At 41.6% G+C, this 27,279-nt stretch overlaps 1 protein-coding gene and 1 long non-coding RNA gene across 11 annotated transcripts in view; one reads left to right on the forward strand and one right to left on the reverse strand.

Annotated features, from left to right (window-relative positions):
- DTNB (dystrobrevin beta) overlaps positions 1 to 27,279 on the reverse strand; it is a 251,519-nt gene that overhangs the window by 53,374 nt on the left and 170,866 nt on the right. For 8 of the 10 annotated variants that reach the window (XR_011076469.1, XM_068563945.1, XM_068563946.1 and 5 more), the window contains exons 10-11: positions 20,478 to 20,555; positions 3,529 to 3,618 (exon numbers count right to left, since the gene is read on the reverse strand). Coding sequence is in view for 9 of the 10 variants with exons in the window: in XM_068563945.1 (XP_068420046.1) it covers positions 3,529 to 3,618; positions 20,478 to 20,555 (168 nt within the window). In the remaining variant the exon portion in view is untranslated. Of the gene's footprint in view, positions 1 to 3,528; positions 3,619 to 17,346; positions 17,514 to 20,477; positions 20,556 to 27,279 lie in introns of those variants that run through there. The other 2 variants (XM_068563950.1, XM_068563949.1) reach the window with 2 other exon arrangements.
- LOC137777229 (uncharacterized) lies at positions 15,020 to 23,822 on the forward strand. Its single transcript, XR_011076470.1, has 3 exons — positions 15,020 to 15,134; positions 21,590 to 21,633; positions 23,698 to 23,822. It is a non-coding gene; the product is annotated as an uncharacterized lncRNA (long non-coding RNA).

Genomic DNA, 27,279 nt, shown 5'->3' on the forward strand with positions numbered 1-27,279 from the left:
GATTTCCTATCAACTGTTTTAAGAAAACCTCATGACTTTTAGATATAGGTCTTGAATTCAAAAAGCCCGAAAGAAAACTAAAGCATCATGAAAAACAGAGGGCTGAGAAAAAGTACCCTTAACACTGGCTGAGCAAAACTGAGGAACCTAAGCTAGGGCAGGCTTACAATATGGTAAAGTTGGGGAAGATGGCGTCAAACGTTCCCCTTCAATGCCTCTTTCTCTTCTTTTACCATGCTTGTTCTACAACTGGAGTCCCATTTTAGAGTGAATTAATTTAGTCCATTACTCTTAACAAGAGTTCCAGCATTCTAAAGATTTAGAGATCCAGTAAGGTGGGACATCAGAAAGTGCCGCACCTGAATAAAAGAAGGGTTCTTGAGCAGGAGGCTAGTTCTGTGTATATGTGCTGCTCACGTGGAACTTCTTGCTGATTATGATTGACATCTTTAATTTAGCATGTGATGTCAACTGCTATTTATTCATATCAGGGCACTCCTAGATTAATCGGGACTGTGGCTATGTAATTCTTCTTTGTTTAAGTCTGACAGATGTTTTAAGACAACAACAATAATGATGACTAAGTGATGAGAGATGGCTGTCGTGGCTTGCTTCTACTTTGGCTCTAGGTTCTTGGAGTTCCACAAACCCCTGACTGGAATTTAACAGTATGACAAAATATGAAATATGAAAAAAAGACATGAGTTCAATATTCATCAAATCTTGTTATAATTACTGAGGGGAATCTGGGAAGGATGGAGTTAAATCAATAGAAACCTGTCTGGACTTTTCATGTATGAAATCAACTGTATTTTTCCTAGATTTTTTTTTTTTTTAACCATCCTATATTTCTATCTCCGTGGCTAACTCTTTAAGCTTAACTTGGTCTTTCCTCTAGGATGGATTTTTAAAAAATGTGCTGCCACTGTCACTGCCTTCTGGCAATGACACTTCTCAACACTATATAATTTTAGGTGTGCAAACGTCAGTCTCTAGCATATATAACCATTTTCTCAAAAGATGATCTTGTAATAAGAACATGCTACCATCAGTTGACTTTAATACTTTAGGGTCAAGACCCCAAGGTCAGGGCTGAACTATAATACTTGTGCCTTAAAGATGTTTGTCTGAAAGAAAAGGACTATCTTTATCTTGTAAATAACAACAAAATGAACATTTAACAACACAAGTGGATACCATTATGGAGGGAACGGCAGCTTAAGAAGTGGGACTTGAAGTGGCTGACCTCTGTTTTTTGGCAAGGGACACAATAGGCTTCTCTGTGCAAAAGAGCTCCTCCTTCTCCATCACATTCCATCTCCCTAGGAAGGTCACTTTTATCTGTCATTCAAACCCGAGTGTGGATGACATGATTGCTTTAACTGGCTATGCTTTCAAGCCAGAAACTAGAACTTTATGTTGATGAGAGGTTTTAAGGTCAGTGAAAACTACGAGGGAAATTAGAAAGGTTCCTTATTCTTTTGCTTGAGCTGATTTTCAATCTCAGAATTAGTTAGCCAGGAAATTTCTGACTTCTTTGAGGAAGTATGAAGCTCAGTTCCTTAGACTATAAATCAAGAAGAGATGCAGTACTCACCCAATCCTCATGTTCTTCCAAGGCTCCTGGCCACCAATTCTTGCTCAGGGAGCCTAATCCCTAAGCCATAAGACTTGAGGATCTCAGTTAAACTTAGCATAAATCTTCCTGGGCTATCAGGTAGTAGTGTCTGTCTAAAATTCTGCTGTTATATTCACCATGGAAATTTTTAATAACTTGGACAATTGCCCTTACTGATAATAAATAAGCTGTCCTGCCAGGGTTAAGAAAACTCTCTTCCTAGAGACCAAGGGGCTGGGATAGAGTGCTCAGAAATCATCTGCTGGATGAGGAGACACTCTGTGATACAATGCACAATTACCAGGCATCCCTCCTACAGAATAAGCCTATTAAACATAGTTGGGAGGTAGGAGAAGCCAATAGTCTAAGGCTTTACAGATAGATAAATGCCTAAAAGTAATAACGCCACTTGGTCATACTGGGAAAACTATGCAAAATGCTATGAAGTATAATACTTAAAACAGTCCTTTTCAAGGATATGTAGTTTATTTTATTATTATTATTTTTTAATTAATTTATTTAATTTATTTATTTTTGGCTGTGTTGGGTCTTCGTTGCTGCATGCAGGGTTTCTCTAGTTGCGGCGAGTGACGGCTACTCTTCGTTGCGGTGTGCGGGCTTCTCACTGCGGTGGCTTCTCTTGTTGCAGAGCACGGGCTCTAGGCGCACAGGCTTCAGTAGTTGTGCCTTGCGAGCTCTAGAGCACAGGCTCAGTAGTTGTGGCACACGGGCTTAGTTGCTCTGCGGCATGTGGGATCTTCCCGGACCAGGGCTCAAACCCGTGTCCCCTGCACTGGCAGATGGATTCTTAACCACTGCGCCACCAGGGAAGCCCCAAGGATATATATTTTAAAGTTGATTATTAATTTATTTTTCTGTTATCATGGCGAATAAGAGCTTCCCATGAAGCCATAGCATGTTAAGGGTAAAACTAAGATCAAAATTTAAGGCTCCAGCCTCTCTCATGTGTTTAAGTTTATAAAAATTATAGTTTTCTCTCTAAGAATAAGAATCTCAGATTGTTTGGCACAGAGACTCTGCTGCTATGTAAAGGGGATTATTTAAACTTTACCTGCCATTCTCCTTGCAGAATGGTGGCAGGTGTGGGCATGGACTGGGCAGGTGGCTTTGGGTCTGCCTGAATGTAATGGCACTTTGTTTGGTATTAACTCTTTTAAAGGGTTAACTTTGCTATAGTTAGTGGTTATAGTGGTTATCAAATGTTTTTCCACCATAATCCACTGAGGGATCAGTCATATTCCCATATTAACAGTAGTTTCCAGGGAAAGAGGTATGTGGGTCTATTATAATACATATAATTATTATAATACACAGAGGTATATATAGTTTGGTAAAAGTCTCTCAGGTGACAATAACCCAGTACCACTGTTGAAAATCACTGGTTTAAATAATCAACAATGATAGATTTTGGGGAACAGATGAAGATGCAACATGTAAAGATGTAACAAGGTGATGGTGTCAAAGCCCCCAGATAAGACAAAGTGTGTTGACCAATCCTAAACTTTGAATGTCGACAGAAAGATTTCATCATTTAGGCAAGAATGAACAGTAAGAGGTTGCATCAAATACCTCTGTGAATATACATCTTCGGGACCGCACATTTCTGTGAGGTTTATACACTCTTTAAGTGTAATCTGAAGGAAGGGAACTCCACTTTAAAGAAGAATTTCTGACTATATCTTTAGGTAAGTGCCTAGGTTTGGCAAGGCTCCTTCTCTATTAGAAGCCAATGTTTTAGCAATTATTTAAACTCCGCCAAACATAGCTGGTAGCTTCTCAAGAAAAACCCCACATGCAGAGCTTTTTCCAGCTGGCAACCCCAGGTTACAGAGCTCTCCCTCCCTTTGATCAGCCCTTGGCCACCCGCCTGCTGCTGCTCTACCACTGACCGTGCACAGTGCTGCAGACGGGCCACAAAGGAGGCTATCAGCGCATGCTCATCAGCCAAGGGACTGGGTATATCCTGGCTATACTGTAACCTAGGAACAACGGAGGCAAAGACAGCAAGCGAGACACAAACACAAAGCAAGAAATGAACATGCATTAAAATGGGCAAACGTCAAAGAAAAATAGAAAAGAAAATCATGATAAGGAAAACAATAAAAAACCACAATGCATAATGGAATATGGTGTTAGACCATAGGGAATACATCACACAAATCCTTTAAACAAAGCAATCCCTTAGAAAACAGCTTTGGCGGACTGACACTACAGCCCTTGAGAAGGAGAAACCAAGGAGGAGCCACCAAAGAGCCTTGCCCACCAGTTCTGGGCTCTGCGATGGATGCACCTTTTAGGAAATGCCCTCTGGCAGGAAAACTGAGGGAGAGTGGTTCCATTTAATCACTAAGTGGCCCCTTAATGCTTCTATAGCTTTTGCCAGCATGTAAGAGTTTTCAGTGTTACCTCATAATACCAGTCAAACCTTTTTATTTCTATAAGGACACTGCCTTTAGCATCATTCTATTTTCTCCCATAAAACTGGTACTTAAACCAAACTTGTTAGGAGCGTATTTAATTGTAAGACAATGTTGCATATAACCTGAGTGAGGCTCTCTCTTATAGATATATGGAAGGTCCTTAAGCACATGATCTTTTTTTTTTTAACTTTCTACTATAGAAGTATTAAAATATGCGCAAAAATAGAAAGAGTAATCTAATGACTACCCTCCATGTACCCATCACCAAAGTTCAACAAAAATGAACATTGTCAACTTGTTTAATTTATTCTTCCTTCTCCCAACTTTTTGTGCAGGAGGGGGTGGCTAGAGTAATCCCAGACAATTTATTATTTCACCTGGGAATACTTGAGCCTGTACATCTATCAGATACAGAAAGAATTTATACAACCTGAACACCATTATCACACCTAAAAAAAAATCACAAAAATTCTTTAATATCTTAGTCCATCTGAAAATTTCCGCAAATCTTAAAAAAAATATCCTTTTACAGTTAAAGTCAAGATCCAAACAAGGTCCACACTTTGCGTTTGGTTGATATGTTTCTTTTATGTTTGTGTTAGATTGTATGTTTCTGTTTTTAATCTGTAACAGTTCTTCCTTTTCCCTGTTTCTTCCATGTCATCTACTTGTGAATAAAACAGGTTACCTTGTAGCATATCCTACATTTTGGAGGCGTCATTTAATTAGTTTCTCTAGCCCCTGTGGGGTCAGATCTAGATGTTGACTAAAGTTTTTGCTTTTGTTTTGTTATTGAGAAGAGGCTAGAATCCATCATATGTAATATGATGTACTTATAAATCAAACAGGAGGCACATAATGGAATGGAATGTAAATACTGATCAGTGGATTCAGATTTTTTTTAAGATTACATAGAGAATCTAGAGCACCCCACAGGAGGTGAAGTGAATCTTTTTTTTTTTTTTTTTTGATTTATTTATTTATGGTTGTGTTGGATCTTCGTTTCTGTACGAGGGCTTTCTCTAGTTGTGGCAAGTGGGGGCCACTCTTCATCGCGGTGCGCGGGCCTCTTCACTGTTGCAGCCTCTCTTGTTGCGGAGCACAGGCTCCACACACGCAGGCTCAGTAATTGTGGCTCACGGGCCTAGCTGCTCTGTGGCATGTGGGATCTTCCCAGACCAGGGCTCGAACCCATGTCCCCTGCATTAGCAGGCAGACTCTCAACCACTGCACCACCAGGGAAGCCCCCAGATGTTATTGGTTACATCTCTCCATTACAAAATCCTCCATCAACTTTTCACCTAATAATTTTAGCATTTACTAATGGTTCTTGCCTAAATACATTATTTCATGAGGGGTTGCAAAATGTTGACTTTCCGATTTTATCATCTTTTGTGCATTTATTAATTTCTTCTATTTGTTTATTGTGAAATACTGCTCATTCAGAAAGGTAAACCAAATGGTTGATATTTCTTATTATTTAACAACAACAACAGAAAAACAAGTTAGTGCCTTAGGAGTTTTTTTTTTTGTTGTTGTACAATTATGAACTCATAGATTTTTATGTATCTGATGTGCTTCAATTCATTGCAATCATCTTTTTGGTGTTCAAACTGTCCTAACTTTGGCCAGTGGGAACCCCTGGAAGCAGGCTCTGGTGTTCTTCTGACATATCCATTAAAGCTTATCAGCTTCCTTGTTTGTACAATAAGATGCCCCAATCTCATCTTGTATATGCTGCTCCACACTTGGAATCAACCATTCTTCCAAGGATCCCAGGTTCCCTTTACTGAGAAAGAGCACTCAGAGGCCACAATCAGGGTACTAGAGTGCTTATTGTTCTTGGGTTGTCACTGCTTCTAGGTCTTTTCAGTGGAGAAAGCTAGGAAATTTTTGTATTTTAGAAAGAATAAAACTAAGTTGGCTCACCACTTTCAGATGCCATTCTATTTTCTAGCTTGCATTATTTTTATTGAGAACTCATTGGAAAATTTTATCCTTGTTCCCCTGTATGTAACATGTCTTTTTTTCTCTAGCGGCTTTAGTATTTTCTCTTTATCATTGTGATTTTTTTGTGATTTGATTGTGATGTGTGTTGGTATGTTTTTCTCTGTGTTTATCCTCTGTGTATTGAGCATCTTGTATCTGTGGGTTTATAGTTTTCATCAAATATGTAAAAATTTATTTGGAAATTTGGAAAAAATTATTTCCTTGAATAATTCTTCTCTTCCCCCTGTTAGACTGTTTGACATTGTCCCAAAGGTCACTGAGGCTCTGTTTGTTTTTCAACCATTTTTCTCTCTGTGCTTCATTTTGGATAGTTCGTATTGCTATGTCTTTAAGTTCAGTGAACTTTTATTCTGCAATTTCTAATCTACTGTTTAGTCTATCCATTGAATTTTTCATTTCAGGTATAATCCTTTTCAACTCTATAAGTTCTCTTTTTTTAAAAGTTTTGATGGAAGTAGACTATATGTGCAGAAAGTTCCAATAACATTTAAATTTGGTTCTTTTTTATTTCTCACATTTTCTCCACATTATGTTGATATTTTCTTTTACATTTTTGATATTTATCTTGGCTGCTTTAAAGTCCGTGTCTGCTAGTTGTATCACGTCTGTTATTTCTGGCTCTGTTTATATTGACTAATTCTCTCCTGGTTACAGGTCATACTTTCCTGCTTCTTCCTATGTCTTCTAATTTTTCACTGGATGGTGCAAATTCTGAGTATTATGTTGCTGAATGTCTGGATTTTGTTGTCTTCCTTTAAAGAATCTGGCAGTAACTTAATTTCCTTGTGAACAGCTTGATCCTTGTGAGGCCTGTGTTTAAGCTTCATTAGTGCAGATCTAGAGTAACCTTTATTTAGGGCCAATTTCACCCTGCTCCTAAGATGTGGTCTTTCTGGGGTCTTTACTGAATGCCTCAAGTGTTCAGTGATATCTCTCTACTCTGGTTGGTTGGAACTCAAACAACTGTGTGAGCTCAGGTAGTTGTTCCACTTTCAAATCTCCAGGAGTTGTTCTTTCCCAGGTAGTTGTTCTTTGCTGGTCTTGTGAAATCTCATTCTATGCAAATACAGCTTAGTTTTCAGCCAAAGACTCAAGAGATCTGTCTTCAGACTTATTGAGCTCTTTCTCTGCACACTTCCTCCTCTCTGGTGTTTTGCTCAGCAAATTCCAGCCTCCTCAAACTCCAATCTCTACCTTCTTACTCTCAGCAAGACTGTCTTGCTCTGCTTGTATTCTGCACTATAGTTTGGCAAATGTGTTCTAGCAGAAAACCTGGGCAATCATAGGGCTCTCTCATTTGTTTCCCTTCTCTCAGGAATCACTCCCATGCTACTTACTAATTCCTGAAAACAGTTGTTTCTTATATTCAGACCAGTTTTCTAGTAGTTTATAGTGGGAGAGCTACTCTGATACCAGTTAGTTCACCATGACCAGGGTGGAAGTTCTCTCTGTAGTAACTTATTTTTATCATACTTTTGTAAAGTATCAGTCCACTTCAAACTAGAAATTGAAACAAAACAAAACTGCGTCTTCATGGCAGATAGACTGAGAAGTAGGCTATATAACCCTGCATACCATTACAAAGGCTTTAGCTTTTACTGTGATATTAGAAGTTACTGGAAGGTTTTGAGCAGAAGTGAGGTATGATATATTTTAATAGGATTGTTTGCTCTAGGAAAGATAAAGTGCCAGAGAGCAAGGGAAGAAGCACGCAATTTGAAGGCTACTGGACATTCCAGATGAAAGACAAGAGTTGCTAGGAAATAGGAGTAGCAGTAGAAGTGATAATAAATAGCAAGATCTTGGATAGATTTTGACAGTGTTTTTGGATAGATTTGATCTAATAATCTGACAGTTTAGATGGGAGAAGAATCAAGGGTTCTGACCAAGCAACTAGAATGGGATTGCCATTCACTGAGATGGGGAAGACTACGGAAGAAGTACATTTGGTGGGAGAAGATACAGAACTCAGTTTAAAATGTGCTAATTATGAAATATGTATTAAATATCCAAAGAAGATACTGATTAGGAGGAAGATATGTGAGGGAAAAGGAAAAAGCTAGGGAAAAGGTCTGGGCCAGAAAAATAAGTTTGGGAGTTACCTGTATGCAGATGTTATTGAAAGCCATGAGTATGGATGAGATCACCTACAGTGAGTGAATACAGACAGAAAAGAGAAGTGGCCTTTCTGGTATGCTAACATTTACAGGTCAAAGAGGTATGGAAAAACCAGCAAAGGAGGCCGAGAAGGAATAGGAGGAAAACCAGAATACAGCATCTGGAGGCAAGTGCAGAAAGTGTTTCAAGTAGAAGGGAGTGACCATCTACATCAAATGCCTCTGATAGGTCAAGCCAGGTAAGTCCTGAGAATTCACCATTGGATTTAGCATGTGGAAGTCACTGGTCTCCTTGATAGGAGTGGTTTTGGCAGAGTAATGGGCAGTGAAAATCTGACCAGGGTGTGTTCCAAAGGAAATGGCAGAAGAGAAACTGGAAACATTTACTACGGAAGCAACAGTCCATTAAACTCCATTTTAGTGTTATACGAAGACGGCTATTCAGAACTAGTGTTGTTTGCCAGATAATTAGGGATCGAAGCCAAAATGAGAAGCATTAACAATAGCTGCCTATGGTAAATAAGGAATTTACATGTCCATGAATTTTCTGACAATTTTGTTTGGGGCATGGATGTTACATTATTCTACTCACATTCAAAACTGTACCTGTTTTCCCAGATTTACTTTTTGAATTTAAACTCTTTCTTTTTTTGATTATGCATATATGCATAAAATGTGTTGCAATGTGTACATGCAACACATATACAACCCCCAACTTACAAATAGATTTTGCTTTAGAAATCTGCTTTTCTAAAGCAGAGTCAATAGTTTGGAATAGTTTGGAACCCCATAAAATAATAAAATAATAAAAATAATAATTGTTCTATCTCTAAGCTGTTAAACATCAATTCAATCCATAAAAGTAGGTGATTTTCATGCCTGAGTATACAACAGTTTGAATAGCACTTCTGATGGAAATGGGACATTTGAGTCAATGTTTGGAGCACCTACTAGGCATCAGCACTGTGCCAGGAGATGAGGACACCACAGCAAGCAAAACCCAGACGTGGTTGCTGCTCTCTTGATGCTAACAGTCAAGAAGAAAAGAGATGATCACAAAATAAGTAAAATTGCAAATGTAATGAGGGATACAATGAGGACACTGTTCTCCTATGAGAGGACATAATAGTAGAATTCTACCCAATTAGGGAGGTCAGCAAAAGCAAGGATGAGTAGAGTGAACCAGACTTAAAAAGAGGAGTGACAATGAAATGAATACGTTTCTCCCCGGGTACCCTAAAGAGCGTTCTTTCCCTCACAAGGTATCCCCCAACTCTAAACCAATGGTAAAAATGAGCACAGTTGGGGCCAGAGGGTCCTGATGGGACTGGTAGGGTCAAAGGCAGCATTTCTTCTTCTTTTTTTTTTAATAAATTTATTTATTATTATTTTATTGTTGGCTGCGTTGGGTCTTCATTGCTGTGCGCAGGCTTTCTCTAGTTGCGGCGAGCGGGGGCTACTCTTCGTTGCAGTGCGTGGGCTTCGCATTGCGGTGGCTTCTCTTGTTGCAGAGCATGGGCTCTAGGTGCGCGGGCTTCAGTAGCTGTGGCTCGTGGGCTCAGTAGTTGTGGCTCACGGGCTTAGTTGCTCCATGGTATGTGGGATCTTCCCAGACCAGGGCTTGAACCCGCGTCCCCTGCATTGGCAGGCGGATTCTCAACCACTGTGCCACCAGGGAAGTCCCAAAGGCAGCATTTCTAAAAGTGTGTTTCCCCAGACTTCTTCCTTCAGAACTCTCAAGCTTTACTGAATCAAATTATCTGGGAACGAGGCCTGGGAATCTGCATTTGAAATGAGCTGCCAGTGCTCCAGGTGCACACTGCAGCGTGAGAACTGCTCTCCAAGATGATGGGGGCTTTGGAGCCTAGGTGATAATCTCCAGTGGTAGCAAGAGAGGGCGCATTTGGCCAAGGTTAAGAGCACACCTGTGGGGACGGGCAGCAAGGGGAAGGGATCTGAGGCGGGGGAGGTCGGAATGAAGGGTAAGCAGCGGTGGGACAAGGTCAGAGGCAGTACAAGCATGCGAGAGGCAGTGTGCAGCCCTGGTAGCGGAATTATTTACTAAGTAGGAGGCAGCAGAGCATAGCAACTGAGAGCACGGGCTTTGGAGTCAGGCAGTCTTGGGTTTAATCCAAACTCTGATACTTATTAGCTGTGTGAGCTTGAACATTAACCTCTCTATGTCTTAGTCCTCTCATCTGTAAAATAATAATAATATAAAATCTGCCTCATGAAATTTACTTTAGAGAGTGTTGGGAGGATTAAATAAGATAACATAGTAGTCATTATCAACAAAGTACCTGTGACCCATCAGATACTTTTATAGGTCTTCTTTTGTTTGTTCTCAGAACAATCTTCCATAAAAGGTATTGCTGTAATCCTCACAACTTTATATTCCAGCCCTGACCTCTCCCTGGAGCTCTAGAATCATGTATTTGATGCCTGTTCAACATCTCCCCTTGCGTGCCTAACAGGCATCTCAAACCCAACATGTTCAAAATAGAACTCTTGATTCTCCTTACCCTACACCCTACTTCCTCACCTGCCACTCCCCCAGACTGGCCAGTTTAAATAAAAAGCATCCCCATTTACCCAGTCATCAAGCCAAAAGCTGAGTCGTCGTCTTAATTTCTCTCTTTTCCTCATGCTCCACATCTAATCTCTTAACAAGTCCTGCTGGCTCTACTTTCAAAATAGATCCCCAGGGACTTCCCTGGTGGTGCAGTGGTTGAGAATCCGCCTGCCAATGCAGGGGACACAGGCTCAAGCCCTGGTCCGGGAAGATCTCACATGCTGCGGAGCAACTAAGCCTGTGCACCACAACTACTGAGTCTGTGCTCTAGAGCCTGCGTGCCACAAGCACTGAAGCCGTGTGCCTAGAGCCTATGCTCCGCAACAAGAGAAGCCACCGCAGTGAGAAGCCCACGTACTGCAATGAATAGTAGCCCCTGCTCGCCGCAACTAGAGAAAGCCTGCCCGCAGCAACGAAGACCCAACGCAGCCAAAAATAAATAAACAAACAAATAAATAAACAAAACAGATCCCCAAACCAGCCACTCTCACCACCTCCACTGCTGCCATAATTTCTCATCTGGAATTTCTCACCCAGTGCCACTTGGTCTACTCCAAGAGCCTCTTGACTGGTCTCTCTTCTTCCACTCTTGTCCTCTACAGTTGAGCCTCCACACTGTGGAGATTTTTTAGCAACAAATCAGTTCGGAGGGGTGATGAAGATGTTCTAAAATCGGTTGTGGTAATGGCTGCACAACTCTGTGAATACACTAAAAACCACTAAATGGTACACTTTAAATGGATGAGCTGTATAATATATGACTAATACCTCAATAATCTGCGTAAAAAATAAATCAACGATTCTGACACTGCTATACACGCTACTAGAACTGACTAAGTAAACAGATGGTGACTGATGGGAGTCAGGCTTCTCAGTGTTAAAGAGGGAAGTTACAGCTAACCAAGAGGGGACAGCTGGAGTGAGCCAGGTGCTACTGCATTAGAACCTGATAGTCCAGTATAACTCATGTCCTTTATTTCTCAGCCCTCAATGAAACAAGCAGGCAATATTATAAGATGCTACGTGCTTGAAATAACTGAAGAAGAAAATCCCTTTCCTAGCAGAAGTGCTAATAAGAGGCAAGCAGCAGCAAGATTTGGAGAAAAGGAATAGGTTTCTGGAGAAAGCCTGGTGAGTCCTTGCCCTCAGGGAGCTAAGAGTCTAGAAAGGCATGGAACAAATAGGTAATTACAACAGTGTGATATGTACAAGATGTTACAGATCACAGAAGACGAACACTTAATCTAGTTTTAGGATTCAGGGAAGGCTTCCTGGAGGGGTTGAAGCTAAGTTAAGAAGGTGGAATTAGATGACAAGGAGAGGGGAATAACAGGAAAAAGGATAGGAAGCACCAAGGCGGAAGCAGCATATGCAGAAACCTACTTGGGGAACTGTGAGTGATTAAGTAATTCTGAGTGTAGATGCCAAGTAGAAAGAGTGGAATAGGCACGGCTGGAGAGGCTAGCAAGGGTCAGCGCAGAAATGAAGAATGTGGGCTTTATCCGGCAGAACTGCACTGCCACTAGCCACATGTGGCTGTTTAAATTCAAATTAATTCAAATTAAATAAAACTAAAAATTCACTGTGTTGCCCCAGTCACATTTCAAGTGTTCAATACCCACATATGGCTAATGGCTACCATACCAGTTAGCACAAAACATATCCATGCTCTCGGACAGCACTGCAGAAAGGAAGAGCCCGCTGGAGATTTTTATCCAGGAGAGTAACATACTCAGATCTGCATTTCAGAAAAATCCCTTTGGTTGCAAAGACAAGACTGGATTGGTGGGGAGTACACTGGAGGTTTCCTAATAAGATCCTGGAAAAGGTAAGACCTTTTACTACAGCACTGATTGTTTTAAATGTCTGCTTATTAAAAGAAGTTGAAATATTTTAATAGTTTGATGTTAAAAGGAATAAAAAAACCACGTAGGTCTAAGCCAGATCAGCGCAGGAATTTGAGGATTGCTATAGGAATTTCCATCCTGTGCGCAAGCTCGTGGAGCATCCCATCATTAGAAAGCAGCGCACTGCACCAGGTCAGCTGAGAGAGAGAGAGGGAGAGAGAGAGGGAGAGAGGCTGTGTGTGTGTGTGTGTGTGTGTGTGTGTGTGTAAGTTCTACCGGTCATTTGTTGGATCTCAGGACTGGTCTGCCCTTTGCTAGTATGAATCCAAGGTAGCTGGAAGGAAGTATCTGGATGACAAGAACTCATGCTATGGTCTGGTTCCCTGGTGTCCCACAGGCACCTCTAACTCAACATAACTCTGCTATCTTCCTCCCAAAATCTTCCTCCTGTGTTTTAACCAAAGGTACCTAACTCAAGCCAGAAAGAGCACCCCAGCATCCAAAATCTACAGAGCCTGTCTTCACTCCCAGGATCCCTCAGGCATCTCAATCCAAGCATGACAACACTCAACTCACCATCTTTCTCTGCAAGCCTGTTCTTTCTTCCCCTCTGCTTTGCTGACAGTCCATAATAGATGTGATTCTTGCTCACATTTAGGACCTCAAGCCTCAGTCCAACGAGAGGAGGAAACTATTCAAATTAAGGTTTTGAAGTATGGAATTGGAAATAAGCTTTTAGTCCGTACTGACCTGAGTTAGAACAGCTGAAGGGTTTACCTTAAATGCTTGAATGGAAATGGAATTTAATCCCAACCCAGAAGCAGCTGAAAATTGGCAGGGTGCCCAGGCCATCAGACAAACTTTGGAAATCTGCCAACACGGAGACCCTGCAGTTCCATAAGATTATGTGTTAATTTTCAATTACTCTGCTTTTCTGTCTTTCAAAAAAAAAAAGATTGGAGAAAAAAATAATTCCTGAGTTGCCTTGGAGAGGTTCTCACGAAGAATTCACACAAGGTAGTTGTTTCATGGCCACGCTGAAAACCTCATTAGTTCTTGCTTTTCAACCAAACTCTATTTTTCTCATTTCACAGAAAGAAAGACAATCAGTGGCCCGAGTCCACATATGAATAGTTTCTGCCTTGACCAATTTCATTTTGCCTCTTTTCTCAGTTTCCCCACACCGCTGTTGTTTTCAGTCTGAAAAAGCAGCATGCCGTGGCTTTTATCATTCCACTGTTTTCTGTAGATAACAAGATAAACTTTTTACCTTGGCACCCAGGCAAAAAGCCATTTTAACAACCCACCTCTTAACCTGGTCTTGTTTCTACAGCTCAGAAATAGTACTTATATTGTAGCATCTTCTGGTCTTTAAAAACTGCTTTTCCTTCTTGTGAAGTATGTATTAAAGTAAAAAAGTTCTGATAAAATCTTGCCTTTACTTAAGATTCCTCACAACTGGTGGCTTACTCAGAGTCTGTGGCTCTCATATTTACCTGTTACCACCCAAAGATGGTGTTATGTCCCAACACAATCACCTCATAAACTGAACAGAATAGAAAGAATTATTTAACCCTTGAGAAAAATAAAAATGAGGTGGTAGAGGAAAAAAGGTCTCCTGAAACAAATCTGTGCAAATGGAAGTGTGATGTAATATACTTACACATGCAATTTTTTGTCAGAAACCACCTGAAAAAGAAGCTTATACCTACACGTCTCCTCAGCATCTCTACCTTCTCCAGAGGCAGCAGACCCCCCCCCCCCGCTTTTTTGTGAACTGACCCCCACCCATTCAACCATGATATTCTAGGTAGGACCACTAAACAGAAAACCCCAGGGTGGGTAACACGATCCAAGACGGATCAAACGGAACTTTCACTGAAAGTTTTCAAATTGGATCCACATAGGGTAATGAGGTTACAAAATGTGAACACATGGGTCTCTTGGCTTTGTTCCCTGCTGCGTGGAAAGGTAGTTACCTTAGGGAAGAAGGAGCAGATGTGTAGTAGAGAGGAGCAAGGAGCATGGGCAGGGGGTGGGTTGGGGGGAAATACCTACATGAGTTAGCGTTCCCCTTGCTCTGTCATCCAGGAGGCCCAGCCGCATACCCCCTGCTTTGCCCACAGTCTGGTTACAAAAACAAAAAATCTTCTCGTTTTCCCTAAGCCAATTCACACTGAGCTTCTGTTACTTAACAGCCAAGAGTTCTGACCAAAATAGAAACTAATACTAGGAGTGGGGTGTAACACTGATTGGAACTAGCTAAGTCAAGTTGAGGTGTCGATGGTAGCAAAACTCTCCATCCCAGGGAGGGAATACATCAATCTTTGCTATACGGCTACAGAGCAAAGCCACTGGTTAAACTGTAATCTCTGGGATCCTGGGACTTAGATCTTGTGCCCCTTCTGGCTGGAGTCCCAGGCACTTTGAGAGGAATAACAGGATGCAGTAGTGATTTCTTGAAGTCTTTAATATGCTATTGCAAGGGAAAGAGATACGTTGTCTGGAAGCCAGTTGCCTCAGCCCAAGGTGAGGTAATTAAGACAACTAGGGTTTTTATGGGGGTTGTATTATTCTAGAAACCACAAACATAAATCTCAACTCTGGCAGGGTGGGGTAGGGGTAGAGGCCCAGTTATGTAGGCAATCTGAGACTGTAAGTGCTTCTTAAACAGACTATCAGCTGTCGTCCTGTATCCCTCCCTCAGAGCCTTCTAATTCCCGGGTGGGCTTTCCTCCGGGTTTCTCTGTTGGCTTAGGTTTTAATTCTCTCCAGTCTGGAAAATCAGTTACCACTCATCCATCTGCTTTGCTGCTTCCAAAATGTTGCTATTGTCTCCTTGTCCATTTTTCTCTGTTGTTGGTTTCTACTAAAGAAAATGTCTCGACTGTCATTTTCATGGTGTTTCAGGAGGAAACAGGCAAATGTGGCTTAATATGCCATGTTTTCTGTTACTTCCCTTTCCTCCCTTCTCTAAAATGCAATTATCCTATTTTCAGATCTCTACTTTTGTAGAGCTGTGAGTTGTAGAGATGTGTGAGTTCTTAAAACTTATAATTTGGTCCATGGTAGAACGGGTTAACGAATCACAAAAGATGTACCTAGACCTGATCCTGACGAATGGACATGACCTAGATATTGGGGACCCAGTGCTGTCTGCAGGAGGTGGATAAGACTCCTGGGAAAGGCAAGTGTGCATTTGCAGCGGTACTGCTGCACTGTCTGAGGAGGAAAGCTCTGGAAGCAGAAATGTGCATGGGAAGGGGTGTGTGTGTGTGCATGTACACACTTGTGCACACATCTGTGTCCTTGGTAGCAAAACAGTGCTCTGCCAACAAATTCTGTTATTTTTCTTTCCCAGGATCTCTCCTGTTCTTGACGGTAGAACCTTCTTTTGGGGAGATGCTCCTCCCTCTATTCTGATGATACAGGTCTAATGAGTGTGGCTTATCACACATACACAAGGATGGGCAGTAATGCCATCCAGGACAATAAGAATCCTTAAGTGGAGTTTTCTAATCCTAGGGAGGAAAAGCACAACCTCTTGAGTGACAAGGCTGTAGGTGTGAGTGAAGCCATTGGCATCTTGAGAGGTGGCTGTTCTGTAGGAGGAGGGGATGAAGACAGCACCCTGAGAGAAGCCGAGAGATGGAGAAGCCACAGGTGGACATCCTGGTGGCAGTTCAGTTGCTTTGTGATCTATGGACACTTCTGCCCTTCCCTTCTGCTTTTGCCTTTGTGTTGTGGGTTTGTGCCTTTTATTTTCTTCTTTTTTTTATTGCGGTAAGAACACATACGATCTACTCTCTTAACAAATTTTTAAGTGTATGTTAGAGTATTGTTAAGTATAAGCACAAGGTTGTACACTAGATCTTTGGAACTTTTTCATCGTGCTTAACTGGGTTTGTACTTCTAAAAGTTAGATTTTAATACCTGAAGTTAAAAGAGTTAAAACTACTATACCAATCAAATGCACAAAGCCAAAAGTTTCATACGGAAGGTTTTTGTTGCTGCCAACCTTATATGAAATGCCCACAGAATTGTAAACATTTATATGTGCATAAATAATTAAAGCCAAAGCTTTAGAAGACATTAAAAATATTAGCATCATTTTTCATATTGGTCTGAATATAAGGTATGACTTAAAATAGTACAATAGTACAGAGCATAATAACATAATCACACTCTGAACCCTGGGGAAGAAGAGGGACAGAAGCAAGCCTTGGAGGAAGTCGGATAGTGGAGGGACATTTTAAGTCTCTGTTTTAAAGTTTTGAAAGTTTGTTTGTTTTTATGTGTACTGTTCTGATTCTTTAACAGAAAGCAAATTTCCAGAAACTACTTAGTCTAAGACAAAGATGAAATTTCTTTTCAACTGTAGAAATGTCAATAAAAATATTACAGAGGGCAAATCCCTAGAGTGGAACCTTTCAGGAACATAATTTACAGTTTCTCACATGATTGCCAGCATCTTTGCCATTTATAAGGTTTTCTTCTGTACAAAGTAACCATGACCTTTGAGATCATCTTTTATTTGGACTAATCAAGTATTGTTTTTCACCACTGGGGCTATCACTATTTTTTTTTTAAATATTTATTTATTTATTTAATTGCACCAGGTCTTAGTTGTGGCAGGTGGGCTCCTTAGTTGCAGCTTGCTGGCTCCTTAGCTGCGGCACGTGGGCTCCTTAGTTGCAGCAGGTGGGCTTCCTTAGTTGCGGGTCCAGGGTTCCTTAGTTGTGGCTTGCCGGCTCCTTAGCTGCAGCACATGGGCTCCTTAGTTGAGGCAGGTGGGCTCCCTTAGTTGCGGCTCCAGGGCTCCTTAGCTGCGGCTTGTCAGCTCTTAGTTGTGGCAGGTGGGCTCCTTAGTTGTGGCTCACTGGTCCCTTAGTTGTGGCACATGGGCTCCTTAGTTACAGCATGCAAACTCTTAGTTGTGGCATGCATGTGGGATCTAGTTCCCTGACCAGGGATTGAACCTGGGCCCCCTGCATTGGGAGCATGGAGTCTTATCCACTGTGCCACCAGGGAAGTCCCGGGTTATCACCAGTTTTAAATGCACAGCTTATCGAAAAGTTAGAAACTGGAGCTCTTAACTTTTTCCTGCATTTTTATTACTGTGCATGTTCTTGTCTGATTCAGTGATTTATGTCTTATGCTGAGTTCTAAAGAAAACCTCTTATTTCTGGAGAGTAGCTTTGTGCCCCTTGAGAATTCTCTGCCCCAGCAGAGGAAGGATCTATGACTGGGATGACGTGTTGGGTTCCTGGCTTTCATCAGACTCTGGAGACAAAGGTCTGACGACATTCAGAGGAGCAAATAAAAACGGACGAGTCCTCGAGGAAGTAAATAGGATACTACCTGAAATTTATACCATTTAGAAACTGGGGCCATGAAGAGCCAAATCTATGAATTACGCAATTCATGTCCATATGTTCTATCATAATCTCATCCTGAAAATAAATGAAATCTCCTAAAATTCTAAGGACAATATTGTTAGGACAGGGGCATCACGTTCCCATGTAGCCTCTCCTCCAGCAACTACTCTTCTTGGTTAAGTTACAGAGCTCCGCCTTGGTTTCGGTCTCCTAAGGGCTTTGGCTATGCTTGGTCCGCTGGTCAGCCCATGGAGAGTCTGTGACAACCACCCCTAGCATTGACTGAGCCTACCTAGAAAGAGATGCTAGCTGAAATGCTGACTTTAAAATAAAATCTTAACCCAGGCTATACTACATTATCTGAAACAACTTTCAGAAATGGGAGATATTTTGTGACTGACAATTACAGCTGGCCACTGACTACTGAGCTGGGGCTTCATACAGCAACATCGAGCCTAAAGGTTAGTCGTCCTTCTAGAGAGGAGCTGTGATGACTACTGCTCCCAAGTCCCTTCTTTCAGTCTTCTCAAGCAGTAAAACATCATCCAGAAATATGCACTCCCTCCAACAGCCTCCAGGAGCTACATTCAGCTGTGGTCACTGAATGCATGGTGCCCTTGATCACCATGCACTTAGGGCCCTCAGGGACTCAGGTGACTCAAAGTGACAAAAGTCCTAATGAAGAGAACTCAGGTGAAGTGAAACCCTAATAGATGGCATTGCTAAAACTAACATAAAACCTACAAGCTGACTTCTTTCAATAATCTACCTTGTCTTCCTAGTTTTGAAACAGAAACATTCCTGAGTTGATATTTAGATTCTAGGTCTGGGTCTGAATGCTATGGGTGTTTAACATAAAAAGTTAAGGCCAGCAAGGGTGGTTGTAAAATCTAGGCAGGCGAGAGAGGTTTAAATGCTTTGTAGTCTTTCATAAGCCTCTGTTCTTCCTTGAGAGGGCATTACCATAAATTATTCTCTCTTCCCCACCTGTTCTCTCATTACAGTTTACTTCCTAAATAATGACAATAGTATGCTACATTCTCACATAAACCCCACAACATAGATACTATTATTCTCCTCATTCTACAGATAAATCAACAAAGATAAGAATCTTGTTCAAGGTCAGGTGACAGCCAGAATTCAAATGCAGTCTGGCTCAGAAGTCTGTGCTCAGTACAGACCGTGCTCATACCACTCAATTCTGCCCAAAAGAAGCGGCTCGGCTATTGTCCTGCTAGCAGTGTCCCAACAAGGCTGCGGACAAGTACTCTCACCTGGTCAGGGTCTTGAGTCTCCACGTGGATAACACTGTATTATCAAGTCACTCTCATTTGTTAAGTCCCTAAATCCTCTATTCCAGGGTGGAGGATTCCTATAGTTTACTCCTTTGCTTCTAAGGCTATTTCCCAAATCTACTTGATGATAAGAATCACCTGGAATACTTGTTAAAATTGTAGCTTCCCAGGATCTCAGGATCCACTGGGTCTGATGTGATCTCAGAAATGTGTATGTTTAGCAAGTGACCCGGGTGATTCTTCTCATCACTCAAGTTCGGGAAATACTGCCCTAGGAGTTTTACCCAATGGAACAAACATAGTTGATCTTAAGTATTATATATTATATATATTAAGTCAAAGTATTATTAAGTAAATGACATTTCTATAGCTAAATTGATCCAAAGCAATCGGTACATATGGTTTTCTTCAGGTTTGCAGTACAAAGTGCTTTTCTTCAGGAAGGACTTGGGGAGTGGGTTGGAATGTCTTCATTCTTTTTTGTTTTGTTTTTTTGTTTTTTTTGAGTGATGACTGTTAGAAAGAATTCTTTAATGGTTGTGCCCTTGAGGGACTTTCTGCATTGCTCTGGTGATGGAACAGCTTAAATCAGACAGAAAGCAAACCATTTCATACAGATCTTTTAAGTCCTGCCTAAGAGAATTCTGGAGAAGAGTAAACTAAATAAAGAGGAGAAAGGAGTAGACTGTTCTAGTTCCTTGAAGGACCCTAAGGAAACTCCCTGTATAACTGAGAGAGGGACTCAGGCTTTTCAGCTTAAATGTTTATGAATTCTATGTAGAATGATTTAGAATATAAGGAATTCGCTCAATTTACAGAGTCAAATCAGGAAGCAGAAATGATCTTTGATGCTTCAAGAACTCTAATGCAAAACTGTTGAAATTCGTGCTCATCAAAATATTGTTTGATGTTAAAAAAAAAGACCTCAAACATGCCTAATCTGCTTTGACACTATGTTCACTGCTTGTCACAAATGGAGAGCTTCCACCTCAGGCACCACTCCAAAGCAGCCTCCTTCAGTTGCCATATTTATAAGTTAGTAGGGAAAAAAAGGAAGATAAAAAGTCGAAAATAATATAAAAAGACAGTCAAAGGAGGGGAGGAAAGCCAGTCCTTTCTGCCCTGTGGAATGCTCTGCTTCCCAGGCCAGAGGCCAGTACCCAAATGTGAGCGGCAACTGCCGCACAAGCATCACGTACCTCTTGGTGGGAGTGGGTGCCCCGGAGGACACGTGGCTCACCATGGTGTCATTCACATTCGTCAGAGGGCGAGGAGGACTGAAAAGAAAAGACGTTGACATTATATTAATAATTACCAGTGAGACTAGGGGAAACAAAAGAAAAAGTGATAAGGGCAAAGGACCAACTATCATTCCTGATAAGCACAGTGGGACCCATACGGAGTGGGGGTAGAAATTGATACTTTCAGCCTAAGTAAACTCAACAAGAAGGTCCTCTCGCACAAAGCCAAAGGACCCCAGAGCCATGTGCTACCCGGACAGGAGCAACGAACTGTACCCACACGGCTACAGGGATATAACTCCAGTGGCTCTTGTTTTACAGTTTTAGCACACAAGAATCTGCATTCTGCATTTCAGGTGTTTACAGGATCGCTAGGTGTGTGGCATCTGTAGTGTGTTACAAAGGTCACAACAGCAACGTGCATGTTTTTCCTGAGATTTGGTTAGAGCTCACTGTCTTCCCTCAGATTTAGTTTGTATACTTTTTACCGAAACAATTAAATTGTTAAATACTAAGTTCTTTTATTAATCCTTTACTAGAATCTTAACAATGAGTTCATACCTGTACTCTGATTAGGTTTTCTTTCATAAACTAATCCAAATTTAAATTTGAAGTAAGCATTTTTGATAACTTGTCTTTAGCGGCTGGTTTTCTGGACTCAAGGTCTCTTTCTTCCTCTTGTGAGAGTCTTGAATGAACAACTCCAAAATTATCAAAAAGAATCTGTGATTCTGCCTTTCAGCCTTTCTTCAGCCCCTCTCCTTCCCCACCAGGTTCAGTTACAAAGGGCTTCTGTCTTGCACTTGGAACCACATGACTATTGCTAAATACTCCTCCTGGGAAATCTCTCACTTCCTCTCCTAAACTGAAAGAAGTACTTTTCAGAGAAATTTGTCCATCAAAAGCAGAAAAGTTAAACAGAAAAGTCCTTCTCTCATATTTAAGTGTTTGGGAACTACCTCCTGATTCCTCCTTATCTCTAAGAGCTAACTATGAAATTGTTTTTTAGAGGTTATACTCAGCAAGTCCTGGTGAACATTAAGGGACCAGAACCCTTATTGTTTTTGCAGGTTTCATAGTCCATTCAAACACAGGCTCAAGGGAAAATTTTCAGGTAGGTCCAATGTACTTAGACAAAAGTTTAAGAGGGATGGATGGATCGATCGACCTCTACATCTATCTATCTCTACCTTCCTTTTTAAAAAAAAACCAACTTCACTTCCGTGTAGGGAAATATTTTTAATGATTTCTCATTTAATGGAGAGGATCAAAGATGGGAAGTAATTTGCAGGGAATCGATTTAGGTCTCTTGATTTTTAAGCCACAGCAGTATGCTTATTGTCACACATTCCTCCCTTTGTGTGACAAAGTAAGACATTCAGAATTGAAATATGCTTTTCTAGGCTAGAATTCAATTCCATGTTATTTATCTCACTACCTACTTTCCAGGCAGCTATCCAATTTTGCCTCCAAACTTTCAAGCCTAAAGGTAGTGCTGTGCTGAGATATAATCAATTAATCAACTGTTTTAGGTTGATTAATAACAGAAGTGAACACAGAAATTAGCTTCATTTTGGCCCTAAATTTATATTTTTGCCTCTGATTCTTTTAAATCCATTGTCCAAAGGGAACAAGGAGACAATTCCTATGAAAGAAACAAATCCAGCATCATAACTTTTCATACAGAAGGCACCAGAAACATTCTGGTCCTGCAAACACAATGGCCTTTGCTTCTTTAATATACTATCATTAGCAACCCATTTCCAAAACAAGGTAAGGACATGTTCATGTTGATTTCAGAACTTATGTAGTTACCCAGCATATTTCAATATTGAAGATACTACTGCATTCAATTTCCTTTCTGACATTCTCCGAGGAAAAATGACAATTGGAAAAAAAAGTTTTAGTTCCCTAAGCGTGGATCCATGTGATAAAATCTCACGATTTGTAGCATTTTGTTTGGTCTGATGCCACAGAAGTCTTTAATAATTATCTCTATCTCTTGGTAGACATCATGATCAATTATTATCTTACAGCACACATATCAAAGCCTCTTCTCTAATACTCAAAACCAGACAGTAATGATTACATTGTAAGTTGTAAACTAATCATAACTGCGCCCAAATTTCATACCATTCCTGAACTCCTAATTTTTTTTTTTTTTTAAAGTTTTCTGGTATTGTCATGTGGGCCTGTGATGCTAGTTATTCTTTTTTTTTTTAATTTTTTTTTAATTTATTCATTTATTTATTTATTCATTCATTTATGGCTGTGTTGGGTCTTCGTTTCTGTGTGAGGGCTTTCTGTAGTTGCGGCAGGTGGGGGCCACTCTTCATCGCGGTGCGCGGGCCTCTCACTGTAGCGGCCTCTCTTGTTGCGGAGCACAGGCTCCAGACACGCAGGCTCAGCAGTTGTGGCTCACGGGCCTAGTTGCTCCGTGGCATGTGGGATCTTCCCAGACCAGGGCTCGAACCCGTGTCCCCTGCAATGGCAGGCAGATTCTCAACCACTGCGCCACCAAGGAAGCCCACTCCTAATGTTTTGTTAGGGAAATAGGTATGTGTTTATAGTCCAAGATGAAAGAGGCATCTGAAAACTTAATGGAGGTCTTTCCTGTAGAATCTATCAGTAGGCCCACAATTCACTGTGAAAGCCAACAGCTTAGATGTGGTCTTAGGAGATGTAATACACCAAAAATGACTTCTGGCTTAAAAAAAAAAAAAGAATGCTTCTAGGTGTGAAGTAGACATTAATGGTACCAGTTACAGAAACTTACAAAGCAGTAGAATTGACACAACTCACCACATCAGTTTTGTTGATCTTTAACATTCAAAACCTGCTGAATACCTTGAACATGTCACCAGATGTTCTATATCTTCCTTTGGTGAAGATCCCAGCAAGGTATTTTTAGACACTAATGAGTCCCATGATACCCAAGTGACCACCAACCATCACTTGGTACAGAGATTTGAGAGGTTCCTTTTGTTAATAAGACAGGCCAATTTTTTGGATGAGGAGATAGAAACAGATAAATGATCTAGATAGAAGGTAATTTGCTAGTTAGCAAAGGTGGGTATAAAAAGAAGACTTAGAATTTGTTAATTCTTTTTTTTTTAATATTTTTTTTAGAATTTGTTAATTTTTTTTTTCTTTCCTTTTTTATCGGCCATGCCACGAGGCTTGTGGGATCTTAGCTCCCTGACCAGGGATTGAACCTGGGCCATTGGCAGTGAAAAGTGCTGAGTCCTAACCACTGGACCGCCAGGGAATTCCCAAGAGAATTTGTTAATTCTTAATCAAAAGGAAAGAGGCATGCCTCCTGGGTGCCTACTCATACAAGGTAAGTAGGACTATCTTTATCTTAATAACCTAACTATATGTATGTAAACAAATCATCACAATTCAAAGTAATGAGAGCAGCAACACAAGTATACACAAAGTGTTGTGGAGTCACAGAGGAAGAGCTGTTACTCCTGCCTGGACGAACAAGGGGTATAGTCAGGTGTAAGTCACATTGAGGAGACAGCTTTCCAGATATAGAAAAAAGTTAAGGGCAACTTAGAAGAAATGGTATGGAAAAAGGCACAAAAATCCAAAAGTACATGGCATATTTGGGTATAACTTATTTGGCTAGACTCAAAGGCCTTGGGAGGGGAGTAGTTGAAAATGCATCTGGAAAGGGAGATGAGGGCCCAGATGTGAATGACACCTGTTCTATCACAAGCGAAGAAGTCTGGACTTTATACTGTAGGCAGTGGGGGAAGCATTAGAACTTTTTAAGCCAAAGGATGATGTGACTATAGCAGGCTTTTGAAATGATAACTCCAGAAGCTTGTAAAATATTGGTTTTAATCCAGGTGTGCATTGGAATCATCTGGGAAGTTTTTTATATAACGAGATACCCAAGCTCTACCCTCAATTTAGTGAATCTGAATCTCTAGGGGCAAGAGGATTCTTTCTAATGTACACCCCCATTTAAAAATCATTTATGTGGAAGAGGTTTGGAAGGAGGAGGGAATGGAAGCTGGGACTTCAGTGAAGAGGTTATGGCAATTGTCCAGATCAGTGATTATGAGGGTGGACAGTGGTAGTTAAGGTGGGGAAGAGACAAAAGGGAAAACACTGTGGAGGTAATATGGATAAGATGTGGTGACAGATTAAGTACACATGGTGAGTGAATAAAGAATAACTGAGATTTTTACCTCGACTACTGGGTAGATAGTGATAACATATCCAAACTAGGGAACGCAAGAGTAGGAAGCAGGATTTGGTGTTGGACTGGTGGGGGTAGAGAGAATGAGCAGGAAGGCAAGGGTGAACCGATTTCAGGTGTGAAGTCGCTGAATCTGAAGTGGCATTGGTAAGCACAGGTAAATGATATCTTACCTGTATCTTCCAAGCAGTTGGAAATAAGAGAACGGAACCCAGGTGAGATGTCAAGTTTGAAAATATTTGAGTGTCATCATTTAAATTGTAGCTGTTCATTTGAATACTCTGATCATCATAAAGGTGCATTTTAATTTACTTTTTTTAGATGGAGCAGGATAAGTTTGGGAAAATATCCAGTAATAGGGTGGCTTAGATAATAGGTATAGAGCTTCTGGTTACTAGTTAGACAAAACTCCTATTAGAAGGGTGGAGCCAAGATGGCAGTGTGGGAAGACACCGAGTTAGAGTCTCCCCACAACTAGGGCACCTGCCGGCTGCTGGTGGAAAACCCTGATGCCCAAGGAGACCGGAGGAACCCCCAAGTGAACTGGTAGGACTTCGGGGAACAGAACAGGGAGGAGAAGTAGAGGACAAACAGGATCAGCGTCCCTGAGGTCAGGGAGATTAGGAGAGGCAGGCGGGAGGGGCGCTCTGGGAGGAGTGGAGGGCAATCACCCGGCCCACTGGGTCTGGGGGGGCCTGCTGAGCTCCCAGGGCCAGTCCCCTGCCCTCCAAGGCCTACCCCCCATCCCCCGCCGGCCACATTGGTCCTGGGGACATAGGAGGGAGGCTGGGGAGATCAGAAGAGGCAGGCAGGAGGGGCCCTCCAAGAGGAGTGGGAGAGGAGCAGAGGGCAACTGCTCCGCCCACTTGGGCCCAGGGAGCCTGCTAAGCTGCCAGGCTGGTCCCCTGCCCTCCAAAGCCCCCTCCAGGCCCCATGAGTCCTGAGGGCATAGGAGGGAGGCTGGGGAGATCAGGAGAGGCAGGAGGGAGGGGTCCTCTGGGAGGAGGGGGAGAGGAGTGGAGGGCGTTTGCCCCACCCACTAGGCCCAGGGAGCCTGCTGAGCTCCCAGGACAGTCCTCTGCCCTCCAAGGTTCCCCCCCCCAACCCCCGCCTCCTGGGGGCATAGGAAGAAGGCCAACAGGAGAAGCAGGTGGAAGGGGCCCTCTGTGACAGGAAGAGCAGGAGAGGAGAGGAGGGCATTTGCCCGGCCCACTCAAGCCCAGGAAGCCTGCTGGGCTCCCAGGTGAGGTCCCCTGCCCTCTGAGATGAGGGGTTGGGGGCACACCTGGGCCCCTTCTGTTCCTTGAGCCTAAGCCCCACCCCCATAGCCCCTAGGGCCTTTTCCAGCCCTGTGGGTTCTAACCATAGGCCCCGCCTACCACCCAAACCTCGCCCTTGCTTAGGCCCTGCCCTCCACAGCCAAGGCCTTTTCCCCGTTTTTTGTTTTCTCTTTTCCCTCCTCCTCTCTTTTACTATTATGGTACTGTTGTACCTACCGATTGTTGATTCATCTATGTTTTTATTTTTATATTCTTTCTAACATATCTGTTAGTTTCCTAGTCTAATTTTATTTTTTACTTTGTTATTGTTCTCTCTTTTTCCTTTTTTTGCCACCCCATATGGCTTGCGGGATCTTGGTTCACGAGCCGGGGGTCGGGCCAAAGCTCCTGCGGTGGGAGCTCCGTGTCGGAACCACTGGACTAACAGAGAACCTCAGACCCCAGGTAATATTCACCGGAGTGAGGTCTCATGGATGTCCTCACTTCAGCACCAAGACCCAGCTCTACCCAACAGCCTACAAACTCCAGTGTTGGAAGCCTCAGGCCAAACAACCAGTAAGACAGGAACACAATCCCACTCATTAAAAAAAAAAAAAAAAAAGAGACGGCAAAAAAATATGTCACATATGAAGGAGCAGGGTAAAAACCTACAAGTCCAAATAAATGAAGAGGAAATAGGCAATCTACCTGAAAAAGAATTCAGAGTAATGATAGTAAAGATGATCCAGAATCTTGGAAATACAATGGAGGCACGGATTGAGAAAATACAAGAAATGTTTAACAAAGATCTAGAAGAACTAAAGAACAAGCAGAGATGAACAACAAAATAACTGAAATGAAAAATACACTAGAAGGAATCAATGACAGAAAAACTGAGGCAGAAGAACGAATAAGTGAGCTGGAAGACAAAATGGTGGAAATAACTGCCGAGGAGCAGAATAAAGAAAAAAGAATGAAAAGAATTGAAGACAATCTTAGAGACCTATGGGACAACACTAAATGCACCAACATTCGAATTACAGGGGTCCCAGAAGAAGAAGAGAAAAAGAAAGGGTCTGAGAAAACATTTGAAGAGATTATATTGGAAAACTTTCCTAACATGGGAAAGGAAATAGTCACCCAAGCCCAGGAAGCACAGAGAGTCCCATACAGGATAAACCCTAGGAAAAACACACCAAGACACATATTAATCAAACTAACAAAAATTAAATTCAAAGAAAAAATATTAAAATCATCAAGGGAAAACCAAAAAATAACATATAAAGGA

Source organism: Eschrichtius robustus, chromosome 15 (genome assembly GCF_028021215.1).
Source record: "Eschrichtius robustus isolate mEscRob2 chromosome 15, mEscRob2.pri, whole genome shotgun sequence".
Taxonomy (NCBI): domain Eukaryota; kingdom Metazoa; phylum Chordata; class Mammalia; order Artiodactyla; family Eschrichtiidae; genus Eschrichtius; species Eschrichtius robustus.